The 19,061-nt window shown below is 45.3% G+C and overlaps 1 protein-coding gene and 2 long non-coding RNA genes across 3 annotated transcripts; 1 reads left to right on the top strand and 2 right to left on the bottom strand.

Annotated features, from left to right (window-relative positions):
• Positions 1 to 3,537: 3,537 nt before the first annotated feature.
• LOC149918418 (uncharacterized) lies at positions 3,538 to 5,141 on the bottom strand. Its single transcript, XR_016465432.1, has 3 exons — positions 4,988 to 5,141; positions 4,245 to 4,294; positions 3,538 to 3,590 (listed from the first exon to the last, which is right to left on the bottom strand). It is a non-coding gene; the product is annotated as an uncharacterized LOC149918418 (long non-coding RNA).
• A 5,593-nt stretch (positions 5,142 to 10,734) lies between these two features.
• Positions 10,735 to 13,480, bottom strand: FOXQ1 (forkhead box Q1). The gene has a single exon (XM_090137010.1). The coding sequence runs from the start codon at positions 12,907 to 12,909 to the stop codon at positions 11,758 to 11,760; it is 1,152 nt and encodes a 383-aa protein (XP_089993136.1). The 5' UTR covers positions 12,910 to 13,480; the 3' UTR covers positions 10,735 to 11,757.
• LOC149918417 (uncharacterized) lies at positions 11,521 to 15,731 on the top strand. The gene is made up of 3 exons (XR_016465015.1): positions 11,521 to 11,590; positions 13,581 to 13,877; positions 14,221 to 15,731. It is a non-coding gene; the product is annotated as an uncharacterized LOC149918417 (long non-coding RNA).
• The last annotated feature ends 3,330 nt before the right edge of the window (positions 15,732 to 19,061 follow it).

Below are 19,061 nucleotides of genomic sequence, written 5' to 3'. Positions count from 1 at the left end.
AATTTTAACCAAAACGTATTAAAATAGGAAGATTTCTGATTACAGAAATTCAGGCACACAGAAACGTCCCAAATAATTCTTCCACTTTTTATATAAATGGTGGATAAGATAGCTCTTGTTTGTACTTCTTCAGTCTCGTAGAGTGCTCAGTGGATGGTGGAGGGCAGGAATCACCTGTCGGAGTTTCAATCATGACTCAGGCAGCCTCATCCTGCATCCACTAGCTTTCATAGTCTTCTGAGGGACCTCAGATCATAATCATTGAGATTGGGAAAAAACCACAAAGATCAAACAGTCCAACTGTTATCGGCAGCTCCTTCCTACAGATCTACAAACTTGCATACAGACGAACGGACAGAACCACACATCTAATACTGATGATATGTGTGGATCCAAGCACATCTGGAGGATTTCTGACTTTCTGATTTGTAGGAACTCAAACTCCATATATATTAAAAAAAAAAAAAGCAGCAGGTGGGGCTCTGAAACAGTGATTCCCACAGGAGAAAGGCATTGTTTTTTTTTTTTCCTAATAAAAATGAAAGGGCCGTAGGTAGTAGGTAGTAGCAGTTGGAAAAAAAAAAAAAAAAAAAAAACCCAAAAAAACCAAAACACAAAAACAATAGTTTTGAGTGAGGATTATTTGTTCACGACTATCAATTCAACGTTTGTTTTGATCATATTGATCCATGGTATGCTCTTTGTGATTCCAGGTGTCCCATCCCTGTGTACTTCTTACCAACTCTACATTTCAAGGTGTTGCAGTAAAAGAGAAATTCACAAATATGGTCCAGATGAAATGGTACAGTGTTTCTTCCTCAGGAGAGAATATAATAGAAGTCTCTTTGTAAGAGAAATGCGCTTAGAGGAGTGGTTGCTAATTTCTCTCAATTGACATCTGTTGATCTTCATTTGACACAAGGCTGACTGTGGAATTTAGCTGAAAAAGTTGATATGGACTCAAAAAGTAATGGGACAAGTTTGTGAGGGAAAAGTTCTTGAGGGCTATTAAACAAAGGGCCTTGTAATGACTTAGGAATATCCAAAGCTTCATGCAGGGTCTTTCAGCATCCTTTGTGGGTACAGGACAGGAGACGAGGCTGTCTCTAGGGTATGATTGACATGTATGGGATGGGACTTGGGTGATGAACAGTGTAGTCAGCTCTGCCATCCTCAGTGCAGATGTGCACTGCCATCCAGAAAGGAGATTCACTTCCTGTTTTCTCATGTCAGAAGGCTGAATTCCCTCTTCTTTGCAACCTGTGGGTCTTCCTCTAATTGCAGAGCAAAAAATTGGCTCTCTGAATCCTTCTGCATACAAAATCTCTCTTCATAGTGCAACTTGCATCCTTGAATATAAACAATATATCCTTATATATAAGGATTAAATCCTTATATATAAACAATACTTGCAGGTTTAAGCATTTACTCCTTTCGTATCTATTGGCCATGTATTCGTAGTACAGATGGAACCAAGTTTAACCTATGCTTGTGTAGAGTGCATACATAGAATACAGCTTTTTTTTTTTTACCAAGACAACCTTATTATTTAAGTGAAAAGAAATATGTCGCTTTTGTGCAGTCAGAAAAATACAGCATTCAGTCATCTTTGTCATGTTTGTTTGTATAAATGACAAGTTGCTAAATAACTGAGACTTGCATTGGTAAATAATGTGAGTGTATTCTTTAGATCACGTGTATTGATTGATTAACTATTAACTACTTTATTGAAATTACATAATGTGGTAGTCTTACAAAAATATTTTTCATATTTTTTTTCCCTTATTTTGAAGGAAGATATTGAATAGGGAATTACTGGAGGGAATTAAACTAATGAAAAACTGAGGCAAGCATATGAACATCTATCAAGTCTTTCTGAATAACAATAATACAAATTAAGCTTTGAGGCATGGATGCTTTCAAACAGGAATCTTTCTCCCAGTAGAAAACTATCTTTGGCTTTGTCCTCACTGTAATCCTATTTAAATGAAAATATGTAAGTTCTATTTTAAAGTTATCAAACTTCTATGTACATTCAATCTTTACGGCTGGAAGAGAGCCTTATGTAAATACAGCTACCAAACTCCTCTGCAAGCCTATACATGCAAACATCTCAGTTTAGGTCTGTTTTCAAGCTGATATGGATGATCATCATGCAGTTATCACACCTGTAACTTGAACAGTAGTTGAGTTTACATGATAGAAAATGATGATAATGTACCTGTATCGATGGGGCAGAAGGGAACCCTCTGGGTGATGTGCTGAAAGCTGCCCGGAGTGATAAGAGTGTTTAAGCTGGAAACTTTTATAAACCTCTTGACTCGAGACTGATGTGCTGTCAGAGCTGCTGCAAGATCTTCATGGAACTACTGCTTATTTCCTCTTTCTTAAGGTCCCTCCAGTTGTGCCTGTGGATGATGGCTGATCAAACTAAAAGGTAGCAGTTGTTGGTAGGGCTTGGGCAAAGCTGCTCTTCCTTTTGGCAGCCTGCCGAGCAGTTGTAGTAAGAGGAGTATGAATCACCACTCTGGATCTGGAGTCTGTCCCCAGAGTCCAGGACCTCACACACGAGGGGGCAGCTTTCTTCTTGCTGTGAAATGACGAGTCACTGATCCTGGCCATCAAACTGCTGCCTACTGCGCTTCACCATGAAAGATGGGAGTACATATTTTGAAGGATTAGCTTTTTATTTAATGTCAATCAATGATTTTTATTTTTTTTTTGCTAGGAGACCTGGGCTGGCAGATCTTCCAAGTGTTGTTCTTCGATTTCACCTCCCACTGGAGTCAGAAGGCTCCATTCTTTAGTGGTAGGGAAGACATAGCATTCATGACATCCTCAAAGTGATGGAGACTTAGCCTGTCTGGGGCAGAAATTTGTGACATTTGTTAATGCACAAAAGCAGGCACACCTGTTTCTTTAACTTATTCCTGTTATGTGTTGGGAAGCCTTGGAAAATCTGGATGTAGCCTGGCCCACGGTGAGTTCAGCACCCTGAGATCCTGTGGGTCTCACACAGCTTCGTGAGGTGGTGGTATTAAGGTTCTTTGTAAGATGCTTAAGACCTAGAAAAACAGTTGCAATTTAAGTAATCAACATATTCACCATCTTAAGATTTTGCTCTTACTTAGGAAAGTTTGAACAAACGGGGCAGCAGAAAATGAAAACATATAGCAGATTATCAGACAAAAGTGACTTATTTTTGGCTTTATGCCAACGTGAACCTCTTATTCAAAACAAAATTTCATGTCAGAGTTTGAGCCTTCTAATTTGAACACACACTTGGCCTTTTAATAATGCAGGGGACAAAAAAATACCCCCATCATGACTCTGGTTGCTCAATTTGACTGGGGTTTCCCATTAGCTTATTTCCCAGACTATTTATAGAATAGCAATTAAGATTAATATATAGCTACTTGCATTTAGTTCCTGGCTCTGCTGGGTTCTTAGCCACTCCCAACCGGACCTGAATGACTGAGATATGAGTCTATGAGAACTATTGCTGATATCAACTGGAGCTATCTGTCATGTATAGGGGTCTACCTTGAAAAATCTGAGTCTTGTTTTGTTGGTATCATTCATTTTTTGTGCTGTGGAATGAAATTGTAAGACAGAAGTTAAATAGGGAGCACTTCTCAGTTAAGAAGTAGAAATATTTTCAGTGTTTCTCAATCTCCTCTTGCTAATGAATAGAAAATATTTCAAATAAATGTAAGGGAAATCCACACTAAATTCATTTTTACCAGTTGTTTTGGGGGCATGTGTTATCTGTAAAGTTTGAATGTCTTATACGACTTATGAATGGTGAAGTACAATGATTGGTTTCTGTTGTTCTTGACTGTTTGCCAGATTTTATGGGTTGTATATATGGGCTGGGATATAATTGCTATCAGTAGAAACTGTGTGCATGTGGCAGGCATGGTTTGAGGGCAGTATATGCTGTTTTGTGGAATGGACTCTAGTAACATGTTTATGGATACAAAGTCCTCCTTTTGGTGTCATAAACCCCAGCGGTGCTTTTGTGCTGTTCTTTATTTAGCACTGGATAATTGATCTGGTCTATGGAGACAGCCTCCAATTGTAGGACACCGCTCACTGGCCTTGCATCCAAGGAGATGAATGGATAGCACTTACAAGAGCACCCAACCAAAACAAATTGAGCTTGAGCAGTGTCCACTCCTGTTTGGCAAGCAACTAAATAAGAGTGAATAGGAAGAGGAAGGTACAAATATGTCACATCTCACCATGTCTGGTAGACCTTTAGGCACCAGCACACTAAGTCAGGCTTCTTTTCCTGGTGAGGAAGGAGAAGATTGTTATCTGAGCCAGACTCAACACGGTCAGGCCCATGTGACTGCTCAGAAATTGCAAAACCTAATTTCTAAACTTATGTTGTGACAGGCAGATGCCATAAGGAATCTGCTTTTCTGATTTCGGTGTGCTAGCACTGAAGTTTTTAGTTGTTTTTATGCAGTGCTTGCATGTAGTCAAGGACACTTGAGCTTCTCACAAGGCCTGCCAGTGAACAGGCTGCAGTTATGCAGAGTTTAGAGGGAACACAGCCAGGACAGCTGACCTAAGCTGGCCAAAAGGGTGTCCCATACAAAGTCACGTTCATCAGTAAAACTGGGACAAATTGACAGGGCTACTGTGGTGAGCAAGTGTCTTGTATATAATTTTTTCCCCTTTTTATCTTACTGAACTGTTTTTATTGCAACCCACAACTTTCCTCTCTTCTTTACAATTCTCTCTCCTATCCTGCTGGTGGGAGAGAGTGGTTATGTGGTGCTGAGCTGCCTCCTGCTTTAAACTGTGTTATTTTTTAATATAACACTACATCTGAAACTAAAGTAGTTACCAGTACCTGATACCACGCTACGGGCTGAAAACAGACAGGCATATGTGGTGCCACATAATGAGACAACAAGCTGCAAGTGCTGTTAATTGGTGCAAACACATCCTCTAGAACAATTAATCCCATGCTCACTCTCTGCTAGGCCAACTGGCTCCTCCAACTAACAGGCTTCTGGCACCATTCCAGGCTCTTTGTCAGAACAGAAAGCTGATTGACTCCTGAATGCCTCAGAAGGTTTCCCAGTTTGAGGTGTCATCTCCACCCTGAAAGAAAACCCAGCATAATTCCCCCACATTTAAATAAAACTATGCAAATATCTGCCTTTTGCTTCTTAAGCTAGTTATAGATCCTTCTGGTCCTCAGATTTCAGCCGTATGAGGAACAAGAAAATGTCTATAGATGTTACTGGTGCAAGTGCTAATTAAATGTAATTTGGGTAGTCTTACTGGTCCTTGCTCTGTTTGTTTGTGCTGGAGAGGAAGAAATGATAACAACAAGGTTATGGCATGTGCTGAGCTTGTCAAATCAGCCGGTTAGATTTGAGCCTGTCATCTGTGGTGACAGAAATGATAATGCGGAGGAAATTCTCCCTTGCTGTCACTGGGAACTGGATGAAGTGGGGGTAACTTTTTATTTGTAGCGAAGGGGAAAACCAATCTCCTTCACATGGCATGAAAGGAATGGGGAGCAGCACGTAGTTCCTGGGGAATGGGAAAATTCAAGCCTTCTTTCTCAAGAGTAGGCTTGGAAAAGGACAAGATAAGGGAGCAGAGGGAGGTGAGAAGGGGAATGATGCTCCTCTGCTTGAACAAGACTTCACTGAAATGTTACATCAAAAAATGTTTGTGTTGTTGCTACTGATATGATTGGGTAGCTGAAGTCTGCGTGCTCTGTTGTCACACGTTAGTCTGGCTTAATGGGAGCATAACTTCTGTCCTTCCTTAACCTGCTGCTTCTGGAGCTAGGGGGAGTGGGAAGAACCTGACATGACTCCAGGTATTATGACACAAAGCTATGCCTTTGTTATGGTGTATGATTAGTCAGGAAGAGATGATACACCAGAGAAGTTCAGAGAAAAGCAGAAATGACTGGGGGGCTTCCTGGACTGACTTATGAAGAAAAAGTGAGAAAGTTGCCATACATCTGTACAGTTTTGCTAAGTGATTAATGGGGAATGTGATGATAACATGCAACTAATTGAGGCTTGCATATGCCAAAGAGGGGAATTAGTTCAGTGTTGTGTGATGAGGATGAGTAACGAACACATGTTACGGTGCTAAAGAGGGCTGTATGAAGTACTCTGAGCAACACTGGTTGCATGGTGGTGAAAGGGATTTGCATTAGGTTTAATACTTGGCTCAGGAATCTTAAGTGCCATTAAAAATCCATAATTACAAAGTGACGTAAATTAACATTTCTCACCAAGAACATTTTCTGTTATGTAGTTCCTCATAGCTTGGATACTTTAAACAAATCTGCTAGATACTGCCTTGCTCGTGAGCTATTAGAAACAGAACGAAAATGAATTAGATAGTTCCAGATGTTTCTTCTGTCTATATTATCATATATTCCTATTAAAAATGTGTAATTTCTTTATTGAAATTCTGCAGTGTTCAACAGCAAATGCTGTGGAAGGAGTTGAAATAAATAGGTCGGTGTCATATGTCTGTTTTGAAAGGTAACCTCTAATGACTTACAGAAAATTATCTTTGCAAAACCTTGAAGTAAGGTAACAACTTCCGTGTGGAATGCTGAGGTTTATCTGAGCAGTTATAGCAGCTACTGATAAAAATACAAGGTTAGGAAATCAGACCCTTCGGGTTTCTTCCTAGACTTTATGATCTCTAAGTCAAGGAAAGTTCTGTCAAAGGAAATTAACTTCACAGAAGTCTTACTTGAGAGTTTTCTATCCAATGAGGCAGCCTGGGATACCTCGTAGAGTCACAGAATACTAGTAGTTAAGCACAGTTTGCTTAACTGGCATGATGTTCATTAGCGTTGCTTCTCCACACCAAACTAGAAATGCTTTAGTAATAGTGAGGATAACAAGAAATATACTATTTAGGAAGGGATACCAGTTGGTTGTCAGATGTTATTTTAAGGTAACATGGTAATGGAGTGAGACTGAAATAACAACTGTAGTTCAAACACAGCTAAAATAAACCTACTAGACCCCAAAACAGCTAAATTATGCTTACAAACATCAGTGAACCCCTATATGCTGCTTGTAAACATGTACTCAGTGAATAGCTATGATAGAAAATAATGACAGTGGAATCTGGAAAATGAGGTGTCAACCTGTCTTTTCCCTTGCATGCTTTTCTATCCGACAGTCCTTGAACCATTTCAGTCCAATAGTGCCACATACTCTACTCATACATCATACTGAAGAAGAGATTTGTACTGTCTGAATAGTCTCTGCTCTGCTATTAAGGAAAGAACCCACAGAAGCATTGCTTTTCCCCATAGCAAAGGAGGCTATTAGTATGCCATCCTGCTTGAAAGAGCTCAGAAATTTTGAAACATGTCATAACAAAGAAAACAATACCGTGGTGCAAGAGCACAAATGCTATGACAGCGTGTACTCACAATCCTTCCTTATGCAAAACCCCTCTGGCTCTGGAAAAGAGGACAAAGGCCTGGTCTATCCAGGTGTACAGAGGTTAAACTTCCTGAAGGCAATAACAATGTTTAGCTCCTATGCAAGGCTGCAGACTACATAAATTACTAGCTTTTTGAAAGTGGCAATCTAAGTATCTTAAATAATGATGCATTAATACTGGTTTGAATGTCCAGGGAAGGTCAGGTTCTTCCTTGCCATCTGATTTTATGTTAAGTGATGTTGGCTTCATCAATGTCTCTTCTGAAGCTGGTTTCGAGACTTCTGAGAGCATCAATGAAGTCCAGATGGTTTATTCAAGGAGAAAACCTTTCCTTTCCAGAACGTACATGACAGATGGAGCCATTATTAAAGAGCTATTGCAGTACCTAGAGAAGTTGCAACAGGGTAAAATCACCCTTGCCCAAATCACACCTTTAGCATATTGTATTTGGCTGGAGGTGGATTTCACCTTTGGTCTTATGTCTCCTTCAGACTTAAAAGGCAAAAAGCTTGGCACAGTAAATGAACTCTCTTGTCTGTTATTATGTGAAAAGTTTCCCCCAGCTCAATGAAGAATTGTGCAAAATCTGGGCTTTGGTTGGGAAGCTCTACCCTTCTGTATAAGACTGTGGTTGTCTCCTTGCTCTTGTGTAGGAAGTTTCAGCTTGGATTTGGTTTAGTGGGGAAATATTGGTGGTAGGTGAATGGTTGGACTAAATGATCTTAGAGGTCTTTTCCAGCCTTGGTGATTCTATGATTTTTATGACTTCTTGAGCCATGGTGTGAATGATGAAGGATCTGTGAACCCAAGTCTTCTGTGTGCCTTTTTAGTGGGATGAAGCTTCTCTTTGTTAAGGGTTCTGTGCTTGGATACATCCTGCCACTAAGAACCACCCTTCTGAAAAGGTGTAACAGAAAAACTGGAGGAGGTCCTGAAATGAAGTTGCACTCACCCTCTTTCAGTTCTTTCAGTGTGAGATTAGGCTGGTACCAAGGGCTGTGCTTTCAGATGGGGGCTTTGTCTGGAGATCTGGGTTGAACTGAGTCCTGCAGCTAGCACTACTGTGTGGAGATGGCTTGTGAATGAAGTGCCTAACTTCAGTGGGCTACTTCCTGAGAGGGTTAGTGATACTGAAGGGCTATTCATCCTATCTTATAGGTCATTGGATGTAGAAGCTGAAAGCAAGTTTCAGGTTTCATTAGATGTGGCTGGTGAATAGGGTGAATTAATCTAAAATAACACAATTAAAGGGCTGCCCTACTGACGTCTCTCCAGTGAGGTAAAGGAGTAAACCTCTTAGCATCCACTATAAGGGGGAATATAAGGGGGTATTGTTGTATCTTCCTTCTATGTGGGTTCTAAGCAAGCTTTTTTTTCCAATGAATTTGTGTTTAGCATCTATTAAACCTCAAAATGCATAAAGTTTCCTTTACATTTGGGCTCAATCCACAGAGGAGGAGTTTATGCTGCTCAGTAAGTTAAAATTGGAAGAGATTTAGGAAAGTAGTTAGGACCAATGTGATTCAAGTAACTGTTTCTAACAACTACCTACTAGAGAGTGTGGGAGAGGGGTTGGGGGGGCAAGAAGCCACCAAAAATATTTGTTGGGAATACTCTGGACGTTGAGTGTGACTTTTTTTTCCCCCTTCTAAAGCATGGTAAGACTGTATTATAGAAACCATAATGTGAAAGAGCTTGAACAGTCAGAAACAATATATTTATTTGGAAAGCAGTATCTTTATAAAACAATGCAGTTAAACCCCAAAGTTGCTCTGGTTTAGAATTCAGGTGCAGTTGTACTCAAATGGAGGCTTTCACAACCCTCCCATGCTGACTGCTCCCCATGCGGCAGTTTTTGAAAACACAGAGATGAAAATGCAGATGAAAATGTGATGCTTCCTTTTCCACCAGGCTTTCTGTGGCCCTGAAACCAGGTCTGCCTATACAGTGTGTGAATTTCAGCCTCATATCCTGATCCGTACCCACCTGATGATCCCTCGGATACGTTGGGTGGGCAATGCAGCCCCTTGTGGGTGTGAAAGAACAGGGCACAAAAGTATTGGCTTACTGCTGATGTGTCAAATATCAAAAGGAGAAAGGCTTTTTCTCTGTTCTGTCATCCTGATTTATTAGATGTTAAGGAAGACAAAGTGCCGGCCATACAAACCTGGCTGTTTGGGGAAGGTGTGTGAAACGGTTAATTTGCTTGTTCCGCACAAAAATGTAAAGTGTGGGTTCTCTGGTTACCTGCTGCTGGAAGTGTTTGGACAGGTGCCGTGTTTCAGTGCCTGTCTGTCACAGCTGCCAGCTCACACTGATGGCAATGCCTTGTGTTGGGGATGCCCTGGCTGTGGCAGTGCTGGTTGTGCTGGAGGCAGCTGGGCCGGGACCCTGCTGCCTTCCTTTTCCCTTTCCTCATAAATCCATGTGATTGAGAGCAGACTGTCCCAGCCCCCTGTCCCCTCTTTGGGGTTCTTCCTTAGAGTGGGAGGTGATGCTTCCCATCGATTCTCCATGGATCCTATCTCAGATTCATGGGCTGATGACCTATAAGCTTCTTTTTCTTTTAAGGCTGGGTTATTATAATTATTTTTGATAATAGGAGCTTTCCTCGAAGGCACACCCAATGTCATCCTCTTAAATATATAACTAATCTCCATCTGTATGCATGCTTGTATGCATCCAATTAAATATACACATATGGCTGAGGTAACAAATTCCCTGTTCACTCAATACCACGAATGAAGACCACTGCACATGGACAGAACCGAAGGAGACCAGCAGTTTCCCTCTGAGCACCCTTATAAAGAAAGGGGAAAGGATCGTCTATAAGAGAGCTGATGGATATTTGCACAGAGCCTTGAAGGCACAATGATGTTGAAATACCAAACGTGTGTGTGTGTGTGCGCGTGTACATAAAAACCAATTCCTTCAAGGGTTGGATTACTTAATCCATTAGTCACTAATCTCTCGCAATGTTCTGATGGATGTTACGGTCTGAGCTAAACGCGCCGTGAAATCGGCTGGAGCTGGATGGAAACGGCTCGGAGGTTCCTCCCGCTGTGTGCTCTGCTGGAAGAGCTGCGCTCCGAGCACACCTCCGCTCACTGCGCAGTATTTGCTGGTGGGGAAGGAGAGGGGCAAAGGCTGAGCCCCTGCGCTGGGGGCAGAGCAGGTGGGGAGAAAGACCGAGGTGTGATTAGAAATCAGTCCGCACTCCAAATTCTCCTCCAGCGTTTGTTTGGGTTACAGAAGAGTCAGGGGAAAGAAAGCTAGTCGTTTTTCATCCTTTTTATTATTACTATTATGAGAACAAGCAGACCTACCCCAAATGACCATTTCAGAGCTTCCAAAAAAAAAAAAAAATTAAGAAAAAAAGAAAATGATAATCAAAAAGAGAGAAGCGCTCTGAGTTGGGGACGCACAAACTCCTCACCCGGTTCCCCGGGCAATGAAACCCACCCTCTCCTATTCCCAGCTCCGTCTTTCTGGGGCTGCCCCGATCTCTCGTGGCAGTGCTGAGCAGCCCGAACACATCGGGCTTTGAGAGCAGCCGAGGGCTGAACGTGTTCTGTCACCGCCAACACTCCTATTGAGTCCTGGCGCTGAGATTTCGCCTCTCCGGCAGCCGGAGCCCGCTCCTTTGCCTTGCTCTCGGAGATGACAATCGGGTTATGTCCGTTGTCCTTCGCCAAAATAATAATAATAATAAAAAGGCAGCGGAGGCGCCGGGCACACGCACATCTATTATATACAAACACAAAAAATAAAATACGAAAGGAATCACTGTTTCCAAGCAGTAGAGGGCACGGCATCGGGTGTACAGCGCAGGTGACGGCACTCTTCTACACCCCTCTCCCCACCCCCACCAATAATTAATTAAAAAAGCGGCACTCTCGTGTGAAAAACACTGCTTTTATAAATAACTTAATGTCCTCTTTTCCCACGAGATGTTTGTGCCGGGGGGGGAAGGTTTTTTTTTTGGCACAGTGATGCGCGGCGTTGCGGCACGGACCTACGGCCCTGCAGCAGCCCCCGCCCAACCTCCCCCTCCCCGCGCCCGCTCCCGGTGCGCAGCGCAGCCCCGAGAGGCGGAGAGGGGAAGGCAGAAGCGGAGCGGTCCCAGCGCACAGTAAGAAGCACTTGAGGCTCATGGCTATGTCCCGGAGGGCAGTTTTTTTTTGGCTTGGTTCGAAGTGATGCCCGCCGTCACTTCTTTAAGGCACAGTCACCGAGGCGTCCGAAGGGAGGCTTTGGGAGTTAAAGTGCGGGATCCAGAGTTCCCTACCCTCTCTTGCGTTACGCCAGGGGGGTTTCCACGGCGTACGGGCGGAACGGGGCCGAGCTCCCCGCCGCCGGCCGCGGCGCTCGGAGCGGGACGTAGGGCGGGGATCCCCCGGGGAGCGCGGCCCCGGCGAAGAGCGACGCCCGCGGGCGCTCCGCCGGCGGCTGCCCCTGGGGATGCCCGTGGGGGCCGCCCAGCAGCAGCGGCGGCTCGCCCAGCCCGTAGGCGCACAGCTGCACCAGGCCCCCGCCGTAGAGAGCGGCCGCGGGCGGCGAGGGCTGAGCGTAAGTGAGCAGCGGGTAGTGATGAGCGGGCAGCAGGTGCGGGGCGGCGGGCGGAGGCCACACGAAGCGGGCGGGCGGCGGGGGCTGCGGGGCGGCGCGGGGCCCGGCCGGCCTCCGAAGGAGGCTCTCGATGGCGAAGGAGCTGGAGAACTTGGCGCCGCCGCCCGCCGCTCCGCCGCCGCCCGCCGCCGCCTCCTCCTCCTCCTCCTCGGTGGCGGCGGGGGACGCGGCGCCCGCTCCGGCCGCCTCCTGCGGCGGCTGCGGCGGCGGCTGCGGGGCGGCGGCGGCGGGGCGGGCGGACGGCGGCGGCGGCGGGGCGGCGCGGCTCAGGCGCTTGCGGCGGCGGCGGAAGACGCCGTCGGCGAAGGTGTACTCGCTGCTGGGGTTGAGCATCCAGTAGTTGTCCTTGCCCCAGGGCCGCGCCGGGTCGCGCAGCACTTTGACGAAGCAGTCGTTGAGGGAGAGGTTGTGGCGCACCGAGTTGCGCCAGCCCGTGTAGGCGCCGCGGAAGAAGGGGAAGCGGCTCATCAGGTAGTCGTTGATCTCGGCCAGGGTCAGGCGGCCCCCGGCCGAGTCGCGGATGGCCATGGCGATCAGCGCGATGTACGAGTAGGGCGGCTTGGGCCGCCGCGTGTACGGCTTCCCCTTGCCTCCCTCGGCCGGAGCCGGCGGCGGCGGCGGCGGCGGCGGCTGCGGGGCCGGGGTCGGCGGCGGGGGCCGCCCGGAGCTGCCGGCGCTGCCGCCCGGGCTATTGGCGGCGCAGTCCCCGTCCGATCCCAGCTCGCTATCGGCCGGCGCCGGGGAGAGCGAGCCGCTGCCTTCCTGATCGCTGCCGGCGCTCAGCTTGTCCTCGTAGTGCTGCGAGAACACCTCCAGCTTCATGGCGGCGGCGCGGCCCCCACGCGCCCCGCTGCTCGGCCCGGCGACCCCCGCCCCTCGGCACGGCCCCGAGGGGGGCGGGAGGGGCGGCTCTGCCTCCGCTGCCGCTTGGACAGCTCCGCGGCGGCGGCTGCTCCGGCTGCCACCTCCGCGTCCTCCTCCTCCCGCAGCGAGGGGCTCCCCCGCCTCGTCACGCCGCCGGCTCCATGGGGTCGGACCGGAGCCTCTCCTCTCCGCCGCCCCCGGTGGTGCCCGGCGCTGCTCGGGGCGCTCCGCTGCTCCCGTCCGGCGATGCTCCGGGAGACGCCGGGGTCTCCTCTCGCCGCCCGGGTTCTCCCCGTCAGTGCTCGGTTCCTCGCAGCGGCGTGGGCAGCAGCCGGGTGACGGGGGTTATTGGGGTTATTGTCATTATCTCCCTCTTCCCCTGTGGTTCTGCGTCTCTCCACCACTTTCAGACCAGCCCATTATAACGCCGGCGAGAGGCGGAGTCAGGACGGAGATCTGAAAGGGTGGTGGGTGGGGAAGCAAGGTAGCAAAGGTGGGTATGCCCTAATAGCCGTATCAGAGCCGAAATTAGCCCAGATGACAGCGAGGTCTGTTTGGAAAGTTGGTTTTTTTTTCTTTTTTTCTTTTTTTTCTTTTTTACGAAACGCGTGTGTATTTTCTCCTTCCAGGTGCCTCTTCCATGCCGGGCATTCCGAGCAGAGCAGAGCTCGATAGGATCTGGAGCTCCAGCCCTGCTCCAGGTGCAGCATACGGAGCGGCTCATAGGTGGCAGAGCAGAACCTGCCGCGCCGCGATCTGTGCTCACAGCGCTGCGCAAAGCAGCGAGTTGCAATGTGACAGCGCAACAACCTGTCGGAACACCGCGCCGCTCCGCAGCCGGGGATCCCTCATGGTTTACGTGGGCTGACAGTCTCGGCCCCTCTCCTCTGCCGTCATAACCAGGGTGCAGGGCGAGGTGGGAGCAGGTAGGCAGCGCTGCGTGAAGGGAGAGGCTGCCACAGCTTTGCCCTTGGTTTTGAGTGTTCACGCAGCACCGTCGCTTGATGTCTTCCGATGGCATGTCTGCAATGTTAGAGCTGTCGCTCTCCAATAAAATCTTTTATTGTGCTTTTTCTTTTTTTTTTTTTTTTTTTTTAAGCGACTTTGCTTTAACGTTTTCATAACACGGAGACTATAAATTTTCCATAAAACCCGGGACACTCTGTAACTTTACCTCGCTGCTTTTCTTTCGAGACAAAATAATCACGATTGTTCTGTTTGCTTTCAGCTTTGCACTAATCGTGGTCTTCTGCTTCTTTCTGAGGGCAGATGTTCAGTCCCCTCCAGCAGCGCTGGATGAAACGCCTCAACGATGAGAGCGAGACTCCACTGAAAACTTCAGTCCTGCTCTGCTGTCCATTCAAAGTCAATTGCAAAACACTGTTCGACTCCATACAGCAGTAGAGCTGGCGTCTGGAAAACAATACCAGAACAAAAACATCAGCAGAAATCCAGCGTGGTGCTTCTATTCTATTTCTGTTATGGACACTTTGAATGTTGTGTCCTGGAGTAAGAGTTGAATTGCTCCATGTTTTCCAAAAGCAGTCTTTCTGAATCAGTCTTTATTTTAGGATGAATGCTCCAAAATGCAGCGTCACTCTGGCTAGGACTCCAGCTGCCAAGGCGTGCTGGGGAGGAACTTAAAAGAAGGCAGATTTGAAAGACCCTCAGAAGAAACAAACAGCACACTACTTTCGTTCCCCATCTCTTTTGAATAGAAGAAACATTCCCACACACACCTGCACAACGTTTCAAAGCTTTGCCTTTTTTTTTTTTTAAGCCTCGTGTGGGTCTTAAATTCTAAACGAAAAGAGGTCCTCCTGTCCTTTTGGTTGTACCCTTTCTAACTATAATAATGGGTTTGATGCCTTGTCCACTAAAGCTGTGCCAGTTGAAAAAAAACAGGCAATTGAGCAATAAAAATAAGAGGAGGGAGACCTCTCTTGGTTGGCTTCTTGTTCTCTCTTTGCAATGTAAACTGAGATCTTTCAGTGAAGCTCTGCGTTAGCTGTAGGTGCCAATGTTTGTGTTTAAGGGTATGGGAAAAAGCCATCGTTCCTTCCAAAGCTCGTATTTTCTAAGATGATGCCAGTGGTGAGGGTAGGTTTTTCCTCTTCCTGCTTTTGTTATAAATGGCAGCAAAGTAGTGATGATTTTCTAGCTTACCTTTGATGTTTATTTTATTACCGTTCCACTATTTGTGTGGAAAATGTACACATTGTCTCTTATCTTTATTCAAAGAACTTAAAAAGTCATTCAAATGCTGTAGGTAAACACGTCAGACATAACAGAAGCTTTTCACAGCCATACTTCAAGACAAGGAGTGGATGGCAAAGCTGGTTTTGCAGGATTTAAGAGAGGACAAGAGCCTGTGCTGAAAATAACGCAATTAAAGATAGCTATTAGTGGCTATTAGTGGAGTGGGGGTACCTTCCTAAGATCAACACTGATTCTTGTTTGGGCTCAAGGCCTCCATGCTGCCTCTCAGCCAATCCCTGTGTAAATTGACCCGGAAATCTAATGTGGCTCTTACCTGGGAAAACACATGAAGGTGCTTATGTGAGGGCTGAGAGTGGTTTAAACAGAGCCTTCCCAGTCCAAGTCATGGGAGTGAAGTCAGAAACGTTGCCATTGCTGCCCATGAAGGAATGGATGTAGTTCTAAGAAGAGGCAAAGTAGTACAACTGCTCCTGTCTCTCACCACTGAGAGTGTATGTAACCTCAAGTCTTTTCCTGCTATAGTTTTTTAAAAGGCACAGTATCGCCTTCAGGTTTATAAAGATTAACACAATCATCGGAAAAACTGATTCTGTTAAGTAAACTTCACATCAAAAGCGCTTTGATGTGCTGTATTATAGCAAAGCCAAACACTCCACCCCCATCACCCCAAGAAAAACCTCCAAAAACCTCTTAGTGAAGCAATGTGAAAAAAATCCAGATTCTTTGTTCTAAAATGGAATGTCTCTTCCTCTTGAGCACAGCAGAGCAGCACTTTTTTTTTTGATGTATGACCCCCTCTTTTCCTACCCAAAACAGTACCTAATCAAAAACAAAGAAGAGAAATGTGAATGGTGGGTCTCAAATCACACACACAACTTTGCTTCCCATTTTCTGTAGCATTTGACTCCTTCATTTCAGAGTTTGCCAATGAGTGTTTGAAGGTAAGAAAGTTTGCTCAAACTTTAAGTTCTAGGATTGTTTTCCACTAAATGTAGCAAAATGCTACACCGTTGTGTGGTTTGGGGTATGTTTTTGGTTGACCCAGTTGTGTTACTTACATGGTATTTTAAGCCAAGATTTGACTGTATGCTCCAGCAACTATTATGCTCTATGGAATTGATATTATTATTATTATTATTATTTTCTTTCTTTTTCACCTGATCCTTTCTTACTCTCTTTTCTGTCCCTTGTCCCTCCAGATGGCTAACTAGATTAGAGAGTACTTCCAGATAAGATCTTGTAAGCACAATTGGTCAACAAATGCCTCTGTGTTGACTGGGCGAGTCCTATAGCTAGTGGTAGGCAAGCTTATTTGTACATCTGAGATGTCCGGCACAGCAGCTGGACAAAGTGCTTCATCATCTCTTTTCCTCCTCCTGTAGCAAGCTGCAGGAGTGCGGTGCCTTGCCAGGAATGATGAAATTGGACAATGCAATACGCTACATGAACAACAATAGACCAGTTCAAAGAGTTCTCTTTGGATGGGCTGCTCACAGCGGGAGACTTGCCTAGCATGCATAAATGAACTACAGAGTCTGTGGAGGTTGGCTAATTACACTATACACATTTTTACAGTTGAAGGAAATCCAGCTGGAGACTAAGCTGTAAGAAAGGAGGTCAGTGGAAATTCATTTAGACCTCGAGAGGAAGAGTTTGATCACTGAGGTAGAATGCATGTCTGCGTGAATCCCCTCATTGTGAACTCTACGGATTTGCACTTTTCCACAGGAACAAGCATTCCCTTGGGGTAGGGATTCCCATGTGTCTTTGGCAAATACCAAGAGCTGAATTTACAGTGGGGACTTCCATTTTGACTTTGTTTTTTATAACGTGATGTTTAGTTTCTTGGGAGTTGTTGCTTGAGAAGAAATTTTCCCATGCCCAAAGGCTTAGAATCACTTCCTCCCTGTGCCCACTTCATGTCCCATACAAAAGTCTACATCTCAGCAAATTTTTCCTTTGTACTGGATTGTGACAGAATGGGCAGGGACAGATTTTTCCCCTGTGAAGAGGATGACATTATTGCTGTTGTTACTAATGCTTCGTACTACAGAAGTAATTCCTTGTTCTCACACTGTCCTTCCCACACAGATCTCAGAGCTCACCCACTTTACAGCCAAGAGTAGTGAAGGGGAGATGTCCTGCTGAAATCTGTTTGGCAAGTCAGTAGCAATGCTGTCTGTAGAACGGAGCTCTTCAGACTCTTCATCCTGTGCTGCATCCACTGAGGTATCCCCCACGAGGCCTAATCAGAAGTGTTGTGCTATTTAGCAACCTGCTGGACCTGGAATCGTGCTGTCAGGAGTCTCAGATAACTTGCAGGTAATTCTTTTTTCTTCCTAGCTGCATTAAGCCTTAAAGGCTTGAATAGAGCTCCACGCCAGCATAAGGTGAACCTATATTGTGGATCTGCCGTCTGAGAAGGTACATGACATAGTACAGGGAGAGGAGGGAGGTTAAGTCAACATAGTATTTACAACATATTTCGTGATGACTTAATTTAGTAGCTGTCCCCATAGGCTTTCCTCGTAGATGATTACCTGGTTTCATCTAAGCGCAGCAAGAGAAAGAAAATCCAAATGCTGAAGGACTTACAAGTTTGTGGATCTCTTCGAGAAGATTATTACATCTAGAAAGAAACCAATACTAGAAGGAAGCAAAGGTATTGATGAGTCTGGGTATAATTGTCAGGACAGAATCGCTTGCTAAGAGACAGACTCCGCAATTACAAGTTATGTTGTGTTATGTTTGTTACGAAGTTATGATTCAGAAGCCGTTTGGTGAAATTCTGTGGCTCTCTGCCAGGAATGGTGAATGTTTCTTGTTACTGGTGCCAAACAAACTAAAAAAGAAACCATCATAGCTTCTTATTGCTGGTGCCAGACCAAATACCTGTTGGCGCCAAACTTGGTATTGGTGCCAAAGGCTTGCTATCACTGGCCCATGATATGAGGAAACACTGGCTGAGTTGTTACAGTAGCCTTTTATTGCCTCTACGTCCATGCATTGAGCAGAACGAGCAACGTGGTAGGAGAAGTGCAAGAAAATTAATCGAAAGCTGAAGGGCTTTGAATGTGTAATGGAGCCATTGAACTTTGCTAGCCCTTTCTGGAATACACCTAAGCCAGTTCAAAAACATATGTATTTTACATGGGTAAACAAGTGACTAGAGATAGCGAAGGATATGTTTCCATTCAACTGAGTTACAGTACTATTTATAGCACTGTGGATTAACAAATGAGTCATCCTGCCAATAATATTCCAACTGAATAACAATAAGTATTCCACATTCTTATTTCTGTTTTTTTTTTTTTTTTTTAAATTTATTTTTTTTTTTAATTTATTTTCCTGTTTGTTTTCAAAAAGCTTTTTCTGTGTGGAATCCCTTTGTTTATATAAGCATTAACCAAATAACGTGAATAAATAATGGTGTAAAAAACTTTGAATTTTGTTGTGTTTTTTTCTATTTTCTCTAGTTTTGTTTGTCAGGATCAAGTGAACTGCATTATTTGGGAGCAGGCTGCAGTGGCCTTCCTAAGGTAGGTGGAATTTGGCAGCAATGTCTCTAGATTATAGAATCATAGAATGGAATGATTTGGGTTGGAAGGGTCCTTTCAGATCACCTCGTTCCAACCCCCTGCTACAGGCAGGGACACCTCCCTCTAGACCAGGTTGCTCACAGTCCCATCCAGCCTGGCCTTGAATGCTTCCAGGGAGGGAGCATCCACAACCTCTCTGGACAACCTGTTCCAGTGTCTCACCACCCTCACAGTAAAGAATTTCTTCCTCATATCTAGTCTAAATCCGCCCTCTTCCAGTTTAAAGCCACTTCCCCTCATTCTGTTGCTATATGCCCTTTTAAAAAGTTCCTCCCCAGTCTCTCTTATGTG

Source organism: Phasianus colchicus, chromosome 3 (genome assembly GCF_987193195.1).
Source record: "Phasianus colchicus chromosome 3, bPhaCol1.hap1.1, whole genome shotgun sequence".
Lineage (NCBI taxonomy): Eukaryota > Metazoa > Chordata > Aves > Galliformes > Phasianidae > Phasianus > Phasianus colchicus.
Note: the sequence above shows the minus strand (reverse complement) of the source record. Positions and strands in the feature narration are given on the sequence as shown.